This window comes from Mustela nigripes, chromosome 14 (assembly GCF_022355385.1).
Source record: "Mustela nigripes isolate SB6536 chromosome 14, MUSNIG.SB6536, whole genome shotgun sequence".
Lineage (NCBI taxonomy): Eukaryota > Metazoa > Chordata > Mammalia > Carnivora > Mustelidae > Mustela > Mustela nigripes.
Window position 1 is genome coordinate 70,248,754 of NC_081570.1, and position 16,651 is coordinate 70,265,404.

The 16,651-nt window shown below is 35.6% G+C and overlaps 1 protein-coding gene across 5 annotated transcripts in view; it reads right to left on the bottom strand.

Annotated features, from left to right (window-relative positions):
- TTLL7 (tubulin tyrosine ligase like 7) overlaps positions 1-16,651 on the bottom strand; it is a 145,786-nt gene that overhangs the window by 42,192 nt on the left and 86,943 nt on the right. For all 5 annotated transcript variants that reach the window (XM_059375247.1, XM_059375248.1, XM_059375249.1 and 2 more), the window contains 5 exons: positions 12,406-12,492; positions 7,694-7,892; positions 4,048-4,253; positions 2,919-3,053; positions 866-946 (listed from right to left, as the gene is read on the bottom strand). In XM_059375247.1, the coding sequence (XP_059231230.1) occupies positions 866-946; positions 2,919-3,053; positions 4,048-4,253; positions 7,694-7,892; positions 12,406-12,492 (708 nt within the window). The remainder of the gene's footprint in view (positions 1-865; positions 947-2,918; positions 3,054-4,047; positions 4,254-7,693; positions 7,893-12,405; positions 12,493-16,651) is intronic.

The window sequence follows — 16,651 nt, forward strand, 5'->3', positions numbered from 1 at the left end:
ACATCCAAAACCAAAATCAAAGTGAAATGAAACAACAGTAATAATAGCAGGAAACCCCTGCTCTTCAACAGCATCCGCCCATTCAGTTACTCCCCCCAGCCAATCAACCATTAGCTCTTGCCTCCATCACCCTAAATACCTTCTAGTTGGCCTCTGCTTCTATGCTGCCACATTCCCTCTCCCCCACTTCTATTCTCTAAGCTCTCACGATCCTTATAAACTATAAACCAGACTATGTAACTCTTCTGCTCAAAATTTTCCAGTGACCTCCCATCACTTGGTATAAAAGCCACAGTGTTCATACAGCCTCTGAAGCTGTGATCTGACCCGGCCACGCATCCCACTTCAGTGTTCACTACCACTTCACTCTTCACTGCCACAGGCCAACTATCCTATCCAAAGGGAACGAAATGATGCCTTCTGTGCCTCGTGCACACATCCAGCTGACTTGTGACTCAGGGCCTTGGTAACTGCTCTTCCCTCCTCCTGATACCTCATACTTGCAGGTATCTGCACAGCACTAGCCCATTTATGTCTCTGCTCTAAGGTTACCTTCTAGCTGTTTTTCACCATCACTTATTTTTCTTCATGGAACTTAAAACTACCCTACATTCTATTACACATTGTTTATTATCAAACACCTTAACTAAAATATAAGATCTATGAGATGATGGGGCTTTTCTTAAATTCATTTTGTTTATCCTTAGAACCTAGAACAGTACCTGAAACACAGTAGCTGTGTAATAAATATTTGGTGAAGAAATGAGTAAATAAATGAACATGAACATAGTTTGATTATGAATATGATTTAATGATCTTAATACATAACCCCAAAGGGCAAATCTATTTTTTTGGCACTACTCACTTTCCGTTGTTTTACAGAGTCCAATTTTATAAGCCAATATGAAGCCACTTTTGTTTTATGATATTTCCAGTTATCAATGATCTGTTTTGGGGGAGAAACATTAAGAAATTTAGTTTAAAATTTTCCTCAAAAGTAACGAAGAGTAAATGAATGAGTTGAAATGAACTTTACTAATTAATTTGTGAAACAGAAGCACTGTAATATTACTTGAAATAAAGAATGTCTACTTTCATAAAGACATGTGCAAAGATTTCTAAGTTAAAGTAAAGAAACCATCAGAATCCAAAGTTTCCTCTTCTTGCTACAAAAAGTACACAGTCTCTAATAAATGGAAGTCAAATGTCTTCAGGTACATAGGACTGGGAAGAAGCCCAAAACACAGATTTCCCATTTTAATTCCAAGAGCTATATTTACCACATCACCCTATATAATAACAGATTATTGAACAATACATCAGAAGGTAGCTTATATGTAATTAGGATTCTATTATCCATTTGTTTCATTTTTATTGGGTTTTTATTGTAAAAATCTGCAAAAATTCTGAATATATACTCCAGCAATATATATTCAGTAGCAAACAATTAAAATATTTTCTGCATATAGTAAATATATAGTAAACAATAATGTCTTATATAATTATCCACTATATTTTATTAATTATGTAAGCCAATATTCTTTATAAAACGATCACATCAGCCACAAATATTAGTTCTACTCTCTATCTAATTTTTCTTCTACCTGATTTAAAAGGTTGGTGTATAACTAATATCTCTAAGAAATATGAGTAAAATGGTACAGAATTTTTGTCTTTACCTAGAAGAGAACTTGATTAAGGTAATATGCAAATAAAAACACACCTACAGAATGCTTTATAACTAGTGTTTGTTTTTTCTCCTTTTTCCTTGATGTAACAAATATCAGCTTGTTTGTAAGTAAGATGCCATTTTCAGTTTTTTAAATATTCATATAACAAAATAATGTACAATATTTGGTGATTTTGCTTATAATTATGTCATGATTACAAAGTAGAAATTGTCACTATTAATTTTTTAAATTAATAAAGTTAAATTTTTATTATTATTTGTTGGGGAGGGATTGTTTGTTTTGTTTCAGAAAGACAGTTGCTTCAGCTAGGTCTAAAGTAATGATAAAATGTGAAAAGCACCAAGTGCATCATTCTGGATCTTATCTTCCAACTGGCCACTAGATGGTGCCTTCTCCTCTGGAACAAAAACAGCAACAACAAAAACAAACCAAAAAAAAACCTCCCCAAAAAACGAAAACACCCCAAAAACTACAAACCAAAAACCAAAATCCCAACCAAAACTAAACAAAACAGGGAAACCAGAAAAAACAATCTTCTGTTACTGAGGGATTACCTAGGAATGTCAATTTGAGCCTGATGTTTCTAAAGGAAACCAATCTTTGAAGGAATGCTCTTTCACCTGAAATATCTGAATAACTTGACCTTCTTTCTAAAATAGGAATAAGTAATAAGTCATTGACTTTAATGTGAATTTTTAGGACTGTGTCATTTTAGAATGTTCCACTGGGTGGTGCAAATGTGTTTATAACAAGAAAAACACACCCAATATAAGCCATTTGACAATTTGACAAAAACCATTCACGGTGTCACATTCAAATATTCTTGATATTTTATACCCAGGGCTCTATTTTTTTCATTACAACTCATTACATGTTAGATCCTTCTAAATCTTTACAGAAGGAGGCTTAACGTTGATATTTCTTTCATCATTAAGAGCAGTAATTATTTAACAGTAATTAGTCTCGCTTCATGAAGCAATTGCATCATTAAAATAGGACTAGACACTTTTAAAAATTTTTTGCATTACTGATTACGTGATCTCACTGCTCATGGATCATAATAATTAAAATAACCCCTGCATTTTCTAAAGTTTGTTGAGGTTGAAAAGAACATCAGTTAAGCTTACCATGTCATTGAGAATAACACCATCAGGAAATAAATTTTAATATTTTGAGAATAACAAAAAAAGTGAGCTCCTTGAAATTTTGTATATGTCAAATACTCACATCTTCTATCAGAAGTAATGATTCTGCATCTGATTTTCCTGGAAACCGGATCTTCATGTCCTTGAGGACAAATAAGGTCTGACTTGTTAGATCGTCTTCTTGTTCCTTTGTTCTCAGTTGCCGCAAAGACTCACTCTTAAATTTGAAAGAATACAGATATTTGGAGGGGGTCTTATTTCATTGTGCCACTATAATCTGAAAGATATTTCTAGGTAAAAATGATGCACTTTTAATTAAAAAAAAAAAACAGTGAAAAAGAAAATAATTTCTTTTACATTTATTCTTAGGATTAAATGGATATGATTTCCCAAGAGTGTCTTTGGCACTTCCACAGAGTTATAGTTTATGTAGCTCAAAATAAAATAAAAATATAAGTGTTTTAAAAAGATTTCCTGGTCAGTTCATTTGTTATATATACCATAGGCAATTCTTGATTAGAGAAAATAATTATAGATTATTACCAAGTAAAATTAATTCATTTATATTTTCTAAACTCTTCTCTTTGGGAACACGATCCACATTAAATAAACAAATTAAATAAGTTCCTGGCCTATGTGTAGGTACAAAGAGATATCTATTTGAGCATCCACAAGTAAGACTGGTTGCAAAATAAATTCGCTGACTTCTTCAACACAAATCTCTGGGATTCATGCTAAGGAGAGAATGCTATATGTTACTTTAAATATCAAGAAAACATTATCAACAATATTAATACTTCAGTCCTCTAAGGATAATTTATCAATGGTTTGGTTTCTAACCTGTTAATCAAAAGTCCATTAAGGAAAATTTACCCTCCAACAAATTCCCCCAAATTTACAGCTGTACTGCACAGTACACTGCAAAATGATATACTTGCACAGGTGAAATTCAACAAAATTATCCGACACCATTAGCAAATGGAAAATAAAATGCCATTCTCAGTGTCCATCCCCAATTCTATGAAATAGGGGAGTCTGCTTTTTAAGTTATAGGTTAAGAGAGATGGAAAACCCAAATTCCACTAGACCATGAGCTGAATTGTAGCAAGGATCCGGAATTCAATCTGTCTTACTCCCAGCCGGTCCCTTTGCCACCTAAATCCTGAGTGTAGTGCTTCCTGTGATCTCAGGGGACCGAATGGATGACTTACCATCTGAGAGTTAGGAAAGCTGGCATCATTAGTGTGAGGCACGTGCCTCATGTAGGAGGAGGCACGGTTTAAAGAATGTGACCGAGACCCTGAAGTTGGCCGGGATGCTGGTGTCATTTGTTGAGCAGAAAAGGGGCGGCTGTCTGCGCTGGAAGGTGATTGAGAAGAGATGGACCGAGGGCAACTGACTGAACGCCTAATGGAGCCTAGGATAATGGAGCAGAGGGGTAGTACAGCAGCAGAGTTAGTAAAGTTTCCCACTGTATTGGAGTTAAACTAACAATTAGACCACATGGTGGCAAAACAGCAATAAATTTAAAAGCATAATCATCATCATGACAATATAAGCTTAAGTTAATGGACATACACCTTATATTTAGGGATGTATTACAATTTAAACAGTAAAATTGGTGCAGAACCCCTATGATATATTAAGAATGGCTACAATAAGAATGATTTTTCTAACCAGTTCTGTTCTTGAAACATGACTTAAAAAAAAACAGAAGAAAGGAAAACTAACATTCATGAGCACTTTCTATAAGCCAGGCATCTTGCTAGGTGCTACACTTTAATCTTAACCTTCACAGAAAATCCTCTGAAGTAGGAATCTGCATCGTCTGGAGACTCAGAACTTTCTCAAGTCACATGACAAGAAAGTGGCCAGACTCAGGTTTAAGTCCTGACCTATACAACATCAGTGTCCTTCCACTTTCTAAAGCATGATGCCACCTACTCTCTTTGCATTAGACTGGTCATTTATTAGAATTTGTGTATAGATTCTATAAAATAGAATACTTTATAGCAAGACTCATAGAGGGGGATAGAAAGGAGTCTAGAGAGTGGCCAGAATAAATGCATGTTACAGAATTTACGGCACAAAAGGAAAAAAACCCCATAAAACAGAAGAAAAACATTAAGATCATCCTAATGGAGTTTAAACATATAGTTGGTTATTACAAAAGTAGTAGTAGACAAGTAGTCTTATTATTCACAGGAGAGGAGAAAAAAAAAAACTAGATTTAAATTCCCACAGTAGAAGATTTAAGTCAAGGAAAAAATGTCTGGATCTAGAGGGTTGTTATCAGAACAAACTAGGGAAAACCAAAGAATATCTTTCCCAATGAATACCATTTAAAAAAGAGAACCAAGTGTTCCAGGTAAATTTTGACTCCTGACATAGGGAAATAGAATATCCCTCAATATCATCAAAAGTTATATATTTTTTAGTTCATATTTTATAAATTCCCTCTGTTCTATATTCTCTCTCTGCTCAGGGACTACATCAATCTTCAGTAATTAAATAATTTAATAAAACTCACATGAAGCAAGTTGAATACCCAAACATTTCTCTTACATACACCTTATATTTAAGGATGTATTTCTATAGGATATTTTGAGTCAGTGATAATCCTAAAACCGTTTGGGTTCTGGTGAATATAAAAAATGCACTCATTAAAGCTATAGAAGATGTTTAAAAAAAAAAAAAACTTCCATTTTTTCCAATTACTAACTTTCTTCTGAACCTAAAGGTCACATCCAATTTTTTTAAAAGGACCATGCTTCTAGAAAAGGGCTGTGTGAGAAACATATCACTAGTCAGTCTTCTATAGGAAAATACACAAAAGCATGTACTACTACGTACACCTAGGTTCTGCTCTCTTTGAGGGCTTAAAGTGGTAGTTTGGAATGTACAATCTGATCACAGGTGCAGAAGGAAAATATCCTTTCCCTTGAATCACCACAGATTCCCATTTTTTTTTCCCTGCATACACGGGAAATTCAGAGAGAATAATTAAATCACTAGATACAGCAATAATATTTAGGTAGATTAGCAAAAAATGGTTGTAACTTGCATATATAAGTTATGTGAGAAGACTATTTCAGATAGTTTTATGTATGAACACCTTATATCAACCCAAAATGTATCTTTGAAATTACAGCAAGTGTAAATTTCCTAAGTTATCTCTACACCAAAGTATGTTACACATAATCTGGATTCTGCCCTCCATCATTAGCATCACTTTGGAAAGAAAACTCAAGGAGGGCTTGTGGCTATGGTATTCTTTAGTGTAATACTAAAGAGAGAATATAAAACAAATGGAAACCTTTATGGTAAATCCTAATGACTACAGAAATAATATATAACTAAAAAGGAAAAATACATATAACTGAATTAAGCTAGCTTTAAAATGTGAATTCACACTCAAAAACACTTTTGGTACACTAAATAAATCTCAATTTATTTTTAGCCTGAGAAAAGAGAACACTCTAAGAGCTTTAGGAATCTTGGCCACATTTCCGCAACCCCACCCTCATCCACAGTTGGCTCACAGTCTTAGGGATGCCCACCTTAAACGAGGGATTAAACAAAGGGTAAGATCTGGACAAGACAACGTTAGCTTCCAAAACAGAAACAGAGCCTTACTTTCAAACATACACTGAAAGCACGTAAGGCATCTTTAAGAAAAAAAGGAAGTAATTGATAAAATAGCTTGCAACTCTAGAACAGGTGCTCAATAGACATCTTAAGTGAGTAAATAAATGAAATGGAACATAATATGTTATTTCTCCTCCAAACACATGAACTCTCAAAGACAGGAACACTACCATGTATCTTTATAAAATAATTCAGTAAAAGAAAGTAAAGGAAAAGGAAAAGACCATTAAAAATCTTCATGATAATTTTGGTTAGAGATATTTTAAAATCTTCATCTGTTTGTGCTGTATTCCTCCTGGCATTTTGCCATAAGTATGGAAGGCCAAGTTTAAAACACACTCATTTCCAGAGAACTGACACATTAAATAAGCCACTGCTGGAGATCAAAGAAGGCTCACAGTTGCATTTTCTGCCTGACTGAACTGGTCCCTTTCTTGGAGCCTTGGGACAATGGAGGACGAGGCGGAGACAGGAGAGATGGGAGTTAAGAAAAGCCCTGCCTTGGAGGCAGAATGGGGAAGGGGGATCCAAGTGAGCCTGAGAAAACAGCAGTACCACACTGGACATTTGCAGATGAAAGAATTGTGAACACATCTGAAATCAAAGAAGGAGTGAATGACCAAATGGAAGAGAGAGAGAGGATGTGAAAAGAAAGAAGGAAAGAGAAAAGAGGAAGGTGAAAAGGAAGCCAACAGAGCAGCTGGTTGGTTACTGTCCAGAATACTTGCTGTAGGTATCCCAGAGCCCTGACTTAAGTGTTCAGCCCTGATGAAAACGGGAGGGAACAAAACTTCAACTATTTCACAATTGCGTGGCTGACAGAGATGTTCAAGTCAAGTACCTAGAGAGATACACACATTTTTAAAAAGAGGTGAACATATAAAATAAAATTGGGGACCAAAAGGGAGGGAAAGCACAGGGGTGGGGGTGGAGAATGGAGCGAGGGAACATAACAGTCTTAAAAGAGAATGCAGCCCACAGATCCTTCATTCTCAGAGATCCTTCATTCAACCTGTTTCTTTTCCCTCTGCAGCCTCTGGAAGGGACTATGTGGTGTGCCCAGGTCAGGATTAGGGAATGAAGTGAAGTGGAGTCCAGGTCCTCTCACACAGGACAAGGGTCCATTTGGCCCAAGGTCTTTTATTGAGTTCAGTAACTGCTGTTCCGTAATTCTTCATATAACAACAAAACTAGAAGAAATGAACTTACTGGACTGTTGAATTAATTTGTAGTTGTTGGACTGTTTAAAGTTATACGTGACTTGCTTTCCTCTGTTCTTATTTTGGTACTCTTCTTTCTCATTGTCCTCAGATTCCGAAGCACTGCTGCTACTGTCGTAACTGCTGTCACTGCTGTAGTATTTCTGTCTTTTCATTACCTCAGAGCTCTCAGGCATGGAGGACAGAGGCTGAACCAGAGGGAAATGTGTCCTGTTAGAATTCAGAGCACTGCTAATGAACTATGAGCATGATCAGTTACTATTTTTAATTTCCTGCTTACACTGGCTACTTTTCACCAAAGCCTGAGACCCACCCAAAGCATGACAGCTACCGCATGCCATTAGCCTACTGTGCTCTTCTTTGAGGCTTCTGTTTCTGCAAAATGTTCCCTCTTGAATGGTACAGAGCTCAGTCGTGAAGAGGAAAATGCTGTGTGATGTGAAGAAATGATCAGAGTACCCACAAATAGCAAAATAAAGTATTTGAGATGAAAATGAAAATATGAAAATCAGAAACATAATCAGCTTTTCTTCATTCCATACAGAGAGATTACTCACTACTCATCAAAACTCAGAGCTGTACTTTTGTTGTATCATTGATGTTCAGAGCCACTCAGTAAATGCTCGTTTGTGTGTGTTGTGTGTGTGTGTGTGTGTGTGTGCATATGTGTGTGTGTTGCTTTTGAGGGAGAGAAGAAAGGACGGGGGGAAGAAAGGCAGAAAGAGTAAGAAAAGCCAGTTAAACCACTGCAAGTAAAGGGGCACCTGGGTGGCTCAGTCGGTTAAGCATCTGCCATCCACTCAGGTCATGATCCTGGGGTCCTGGGATGGAGCCCTGCTGGGCTCCCTGCTCAGCAGGGAGTCTGCTTCTCCCCCTCACCTCCCCCTGCTTGTTCTCCCTCTCTCTCTCGCTCATAAATAAATAAAATCTTTTTAAAAAATCACTGTAGATAAAATAAGATAAATTACTGTAAGTATAGTAAGGCCACATCATAAAACAGAGCCTATAAGCCTATCCACTCACATAATATATAACACAAAGCAAGATATTCCTTACATGTCTAATTAGCTCTGGATGTTTTTACAAATCAAAATTTTTAGTTAATTGTCTACTTTTCCAAATGGGTTCTGAACAGCTTGTGCCTCTTCTCACAGGATTTCTGAATCTGACATGTAGGTTTGGCCATAATGGAGCAACACTGCTTTTCATTGTCCATGCTACCCAAAAAAGTGGTATCATGTAAAAATCAGTACGGCAAGAGTTTTTGGAGGATAGATACCATGTAGAAGGGTAAAACTGTAATGCTTCAAAATTCCCTGCTATTATGTTCCAGTATTTCTATTAGAATTACTTGTCTCTAAACCTCCCAAACACTGTGTTTCCAAGGATGCCAGGTGAGGGATTTAAAAAGATAAGGGAAGTAGGACAGCTTCACTTCAGAAAGAATGTACGCAACCAAGAACAAGACATTTTTACGACTTAGTCATTTTAAGAGACTATTTATTATACAAACTATATGCCTCTTGCTCCTGCTGGGAAAGGTTCCTGTAGCTATACACTAGATTCTTGTTCTCTGTTTAATAAAAATGCTTTAATGCTAGCATACACAATAAGGAAAGCCTTGGTTACCATGGGACGTCACTGAAATAAGGTATATCTTCTCATGTGTCAGTGTAGAATGAAAGATAAAGAGAGAAATAGCATGTCATAAAGTGCCTGGAAGACACAGTAAGCCAAAGCATGATCCTCTTAAAGTTACCGCCTTTGCAAATGGTGGAAAAATATCCAAACTAGGGAAAGTAATTTAATACACTATGGTACCAACTTGTATTTGAAAGTGTTTTTCTTTTAATAGTCCAATATTTGCCTGAGCACTAACAATGTTCAAAGAGATATGCATTAAAAACACTGACTAGTACACAATCATGGAACATTTTGATAGTCTTGGGGAATATGAATTCTAGAGGAAGCTTGTTTCTTCAGAAGTCTCGCAGGCCCCCAAAGAGACAATGGCACAACCAGGCTTGCTGGTAGTGTCCTCCTTCATGTAGGCAAACAGCTTTCAGGTTTCTCAAAGAGCTTGACTACATAATGAGTTATTTGATCCTATAATGAATCACTAGGGGAAATGATAGCTGAACCTTTGTGTCATATGCATTTGGGACTTTTTGACCAACACACTGTTCAGGCAATAACTAATAAGAAGTGATAGTGGTCTGAAGTTCAAACAGTACCTTAACTGCAAAATGGAATTTGTAAATTGGCATTGAGTTAGGATACACATCATACAACTTATTTTTGTGTCCTATTTTATTATGAACTGGGCCACACATAAAAATATATAAATAGCATAAAGATTAGTAATCACTCAACTGAAAAAAAAGAACAATGCTCACAGCTGATACTTTATGTGATATTTATTATTTAAAGAGCTAATTAATATTTCTTAGTTTCTCAAATAACTGAAAAATTAATTCTCCTAGTACAAGTTTCATTTAACCTTCACTATATCTTAAACATACTGAAAATTAATGTTTACCATGTGATAGCATCCCTCTAAAATGAAAGGCTGCTTTGAAGTTTGGCTCACCCCAGACCCTCACCATACATAAAGTTAAAAGTTATAATGTGTTTTTGCTTCAGACTGATTATGCAACTTTTGACCATTTTGAAATATTACTGGCATTAAAACCTACAGAAACTAGCCAATTCATTTCATTTCAACAAATACAGTTATCTTCTACTACTTGCCTAGAATAAGAGGGGTTGAAAAAAATATACAATGTGAATTCTGCCTTCCAGGAGCTTATTTTTTTATGTGGATGCTAAGTATTATTTAATGAAGCAAACGAGAGTATGACAGATGGTCTCAGGGCCTTTGCATTTGTCATTCTGCCTCAATTCTGTGCCCACAAGTTGTCTCACAACTGGTTTGCGGAGTTGCAATGATTAATACACAAAGCTTAGAACCTATTCACTTTTAAAGATACTCTAAAATATATTAGAGGCATTATAAACAGCATCAGTCACAATTCTTCAGTATAAAGCACATATTTCAGAAGAAGGGTACCTGACATCCAAGGTCTCTGATCTCTACCAGAAACATATTTTTCACCAGGTTCATCTTCTACTATTTTACTCCCCAGGAATCTTCCATTTGAGTGATACCAAATACTTTCTTATTTCTCCAATACTCTATGCAATGTCACACCTCTATGTCTTTGCCTTAAATATTCCCTCTAAACTGAATATCCTTCCCCTCGTCCTTAATGTTTAGAGCACTATTCGTTTTTTAAGACCCAATTCCAATGTCACTTCCTGTGCAAGGCTATCCAGTCTACCAGTCCTTTGCTTCTCAATGTAATTATAGCACTTTCCACTCCCTTTATTAAGGCACTTTCCACAATACAGCCTGGACTTTGGTTCACCTACCTGTTCTTCCACTAGCCAATGAGGTCATTGTGGACACATTCAACAAATTTAATTAATGGCTTTTGATCACCTTCTAAGTACCAAACACTATGCTAGGTGCTAGAGATAACAACATACTTCCTACCCTCAAAGTATTTACAAGTTCATTCTAAACCAAACATGCACACAATTGTCACAACTCACTAAAAGTGTTCTTTGTAGCACAAGAGAAAAAGCAGAAGAAGGAAGATCTAACTAGGGGAATGAGGTAAGATTTCACAATGGCAGCAACGTTTCAGCTGGATAGGAAGGGAATCTGCAATCAAGCAATGAATGGATTTTTTTTTTTTTAATAGGAAGGCATTCCTGAGGCTTAGAAAAAGCATGAAAGCATGACAGAGCATGATGATGTGTCTAAGGACATAGTGATAGCTCTGTATTGCTGAAACATAAACTAAAACAACAGCAACAATAATAATGACAACTGAATTAAAAAGTTTCCTAGATTTTACAAATTCAACACTTTCCAACTCTACCAGCAAGGCCTTTAACATATAAAAAAGGACCATGTAGATCATCACTACAAAGAGAATGAAGGTAAGGCAAACACATGTCCATTTTTGCTTGCATGATAGCTTCCTGTTTATTCCTAGAAACCATACCTATTTTAACTAACACAATTTCAACAATAAGTGGGGCTCCCCATGAGGATTTCAAGAGTGATAATTTGCCTTACCTATAATGCTACACATCTCTGGAAATTGTTAAGTCTAAAGATAGGAGAAAAATGTAATACTGAGTATAGAATAAGGGTACTAGTTTTAAGTCCCTCTTGGCCCTAACTCATAGGGTCTTTCCTAGCCTTAGGGAAAGAATTAAAAAATGAAGGAAACTTGCAGCGCCTGGGTGGGCTCAGTCAATTAAGCATCCGCCTTTGGCTCAAGTCATGATCCCAGGGTTCTGTGATTGAGCCCCACATGGGGCTTTCTGCCTCTCTGCTCAGCAGGGAGCCTATTTCTCCCTCTCCCTCTGCCTGCCACTCTGCCTACTTATGCTCACCCTCTCTCTCTCTGTCAAATAAATAAATAAAATTTAAAAAAATAAAAATAAAAATAAAAATTGAGGAAAACTAACAATACTTCTCTTGAGTATATCTCCCTAACTCTAACTGCACTGGTCCATACAGTTCCTTGAAAGTGGCATCAGGAACAATGGTAAGAACAATGAAGGTAAAATCAACTGTACTTAGTAGCATCTACTTTGAGAGTAAAGAATGTAGAGGTACTGCACCTTTGGCCCTCGAGGCTTGGCAGTTTTGCCCATCAATTTTTCATCATCAATTTCACATTGTTCCAGAAGATCTAAAATATCTTCTTCCTTAAAAAAAAATATTAAAATTGTGATCATTAATGGACTCTACAATCTTTCCAAGGTCATTAATGTCCATAAAATATTGTACAACAACGTGTCCTAGAACTATTTAAGGAAGATTGCTTAAATCAAATGAAAAATAAAGAATCATGGAAAATCTCTTGAGGAAACCTTCATGGAAATCTGGCAATATAAACAATACATAACTGAAATCTATCATGCATTAACATCATAAACAAATATGTCTTTACATTGCAGTACACTATTAAAATCTTAGAGTACAATACTTCAATAAATTAACCTATTGATCATTCATATTGAGCATATTGAACATTAAAATTTCTAACAGTTCACTCTAGTTTTCCAGAGCACAATTTTATCAATCATCTCTATATTAATTAGTGCAAAGTAATATTACAACTTCAGAAGAAAAATTGATGATTGGCCTAATAGTTTCATTTAGAACAATCTAATGTTAGTATTTAGTAAATGGGTACAATTTAAGGTAACTGTTTCAAAATTTTAACTATTGTGCAGGAGTATATTTAGAACTTTGTGAAAGATTTTCATTCTATGGGTATAATACTTGCTCTTCCAGAATCATTGCGAAGTCAAGGGGCAAAGTTATAAAAACATATACTGAAATAAATCTTGAGCAAACCAAAGTGATAGGAGTATAACAGCTACACTGAAAGAGGTTCCTTGAGTTATTTATTCAATCTATAAAAATATCACATCTCCATTTGTATATTTATGACATGTTTCAGTGTCTCCTATAAAAAGGTTTTTGAAGAAACTAGAAATCTCACTGTGCAATGGAAATTTGTAAAAATAAGTTACTCTTCATCCAATCTGATAAAGCTTAGGTATTAAAATACCAAAATACCTTTGCTATAATGTTTTGATTAAACAATAATCTTACAACGAATTCCCGTAACAGCAACACAAGATAGTTAAAAAGAAACTCAAAGAGTTCTGCTGCTTAGGAGAAAGAAGATCATAACAGATAATACTTTCATTATAGCAGCTAGAAAAAGATAAACTAAACAATCATGGTTTTTAAGACATCAGAAAGCTGTGGATAAAACGTAAGGTAAAATAAACTAAACACCAGAGCGGGGAAAAGTTCTAGACAAGCAGAGATGAGTAGCCATTTTCTACTTTGAAATCATTTGTCAAGTCTGCACACAGATGGGCAGAGACCACGTCTATAAAAGGCCGGGACAAAAAGGGAGAGTCTTCGATGGTCATGTGAGCTAGTGTAACATCAAGAACCACCCCACAGAGCTTGCTCTCTGGACCTCCTGGGTCTCTCCGACAGCAATTATAGTGAGCATGTAGTGGAATAGGAGGATATAGGCATGTGAAAGCCAGTCTTAAACAGCTTTTAGATACCAATAGAAAATGAGGTCCATAACAAACACTGAATAAATTTCATCCTTGAAAATGAAATCTTGCCATTTTGACGACGTGGATGGAACTAAAGGGTATTATGCTTAGCGAAATAAGTCAAGCAGAGAAAGACAACTCTCATATGATCTCCCTGATATGAGGAAGTTGAGAAGCAACATGGGGGGTTTGGTGGGTAGGAAAAGAATAAATGAAACAAGATGGGATCGGGAGGGAGACAAACCATAAGAGACTCTTCATCTCACAAAACAAACTGAGGGGGGGGGGGGGGGGGGGGGGGGGGAGGGGGGGGTGGGGTTATGGACATTGGGGAGGGTATGTGCTGTGGTGAGTGCTGTGAAGTGTGTAAACCTATTCACAGACCTGTACCCCAGGGCTAATAATACATTATATGTTAATAAAAAAGAATTTCATCCTTGACACCCTTGAAACAAGATGGTAAACTAAAACTACTACAACCCAGCCTGGACCAAGTTTAACTTTTCTCTTTTTTTGATAGAAATTAATTTGACATATAATATTGTGTAAATACACATTTATATATTTCATATGATTGTCATTGTAGTTAATAGCTTCTCCATCATGTCACATAATTATCATTTCTCTTTTGTGATTGGAATAATAAATATCTGTTCTCTCAGCAAGTTTGATGCTTAGAAGACAATATTGTCTATATTCACTATACTGTGCATTAGATCTCTAGGACTTATTTACTACTAGTTGCAAGACTGTATCCTTAAATAATCTCTCTCTTATTCCCCCACCTCTGAACCCTGGTAAACACCATTTCACTGTTTTTGAGTTTAGCTTTTTTGGATTCCACATGTAAGTGAAACCCTATAGTATTTGTCTTTTTTGTCTGACTTAATTAACATAATGTTCTCAAGGTCCACTAATGTTGTCACAATGGCAGGACTCACTTCTTCCTCATGGCTGCAAACATTCCATTGTACATATATACCACATCATCTTTATCCATTCATCCACTGACAGGCACTTAGAAAATTATTTCCAAGACTTGGCTACTGCGAATAATGTTGCAATAAACATGGGAGTGAATTTATTGCTCTGATATCCTGTTTTCACTCCCTTTAGATATAACCCAGAGGTGGAATTGCTGGATCATATGTTAAATCTACTTTTAACTTTTTGAGGAACTTCATATTGCTTTCCATAGTGGATGAACCAATTTATAATCCCACCAATAGTATGCAGTATCCCTTTTCCCCACATCCTCACCAACACTTGCTATCTCTTGTTTTCTTGATGACACCATTCTAACAGGTATGAAATGATACTTCATTGTGGTTTTGATTTGTATTTCCCTGATGATTAGTGATGTTGACCATTTTCTCATGTACCTATTGGACATTTAGATGACTTCTTTGGAAAAAAAAAATGTCCATTTAGCTTCTCTGCCCATTTTTTAGATTCTTTTTTGTTGTTGTGGGTATATAGTTCCATGAGTTCTTTAAATGTTTTGGATATTAATTCCTTATCATATATATGATTTATGAAATGTTTCTCCTATTCTGCAGGTTACATTTTCGTGCTGTTGATTATTTCTCTTGCTCTGCAAAAGCTTTTAAGTTTGATGTAGTTCCATTTTGTTGACTTTTGCTTTTGTTCAACTTCTCTTTGGCTCAAAATGATTAGCCCCTTACCTTAGCACCCTGAAAGAAGGAAGATATACCTTTTTTGGAAAAAATAGTATCAGTTCAGTTTTTATGATTCTTTTATAGACACTGCCAAACAAATAAAAACTGTAGGATATCCAAAATAACAGGAAAATGTGACCCATGATATAAAGGAAAAATCATTTTAAAGAGCAGGTCCTAAGTGATCCGGATGTTAAAATGAACAAATAAGGATTTTAAAATTACTACTATATATATATTAAAGAAAATTGATTAAAAATGGACAAAATGAATGGAAGATGCAGAATTTCAACAGAGAAATGAGATTTTAAAGAAACAAATGAACATTCTTGAGTTGAAAAATATAATCAAAAATTAAGAAATGATTGGATATGCTTGCAGCAGACTGGGCACAGCAAAGATATCTCAGTGTAAATTATCCAAACTGAAGCACACAAAAAGATAAAAGAAAAACAGAACAGAGTAAACAATATACATGGGATGCTGTCCAATCACCTAATATAGGTGTCATTAGAGTTTCATAAGAGACAAATACAAAATAACATAGCAACAATATCTGAAGAAGTAACGGAGGAGAACTTTCCAAAACCAATGGAATACATCAACCCAGAGCCTCAAGAAATTGAGAAAACTACAAGCTGGATTAATACAAAGAAAACCACATATAAGCACATCAAAGTCAAAATGCTAGTGGTGGGGGAGGGTGTGGAATCATCCAGGGGAAAGGACACATTACATTTAGAAGGAAAATAAAAATAATATGTTTGATTTATGAGTAGAAACAATAGGAACCAGCGGACAAATAAGTGACATCTATAACAGTGCTGAAACAAACAAACAAAAGAGCCTGTCAAGATAGAATTCTAGATCCAATTAAATTTCACTTAAAGAAGACAAAATGAAAAACAATTTCTTACCAAAATACAAGATAGAGAGAAAACTAATCAATACCACACTTCTGCTACAAGGAATATAAAGTACTAAAGAAAGTTTCTGAAACTGAAGAAAGACAACCCTTGTTAGAAGCATGAATCTGCAGGACAGGATGGAAGAACATGAGAAAGGGTATGTCTGTGAGTAAATAGGAAATGTTAGTT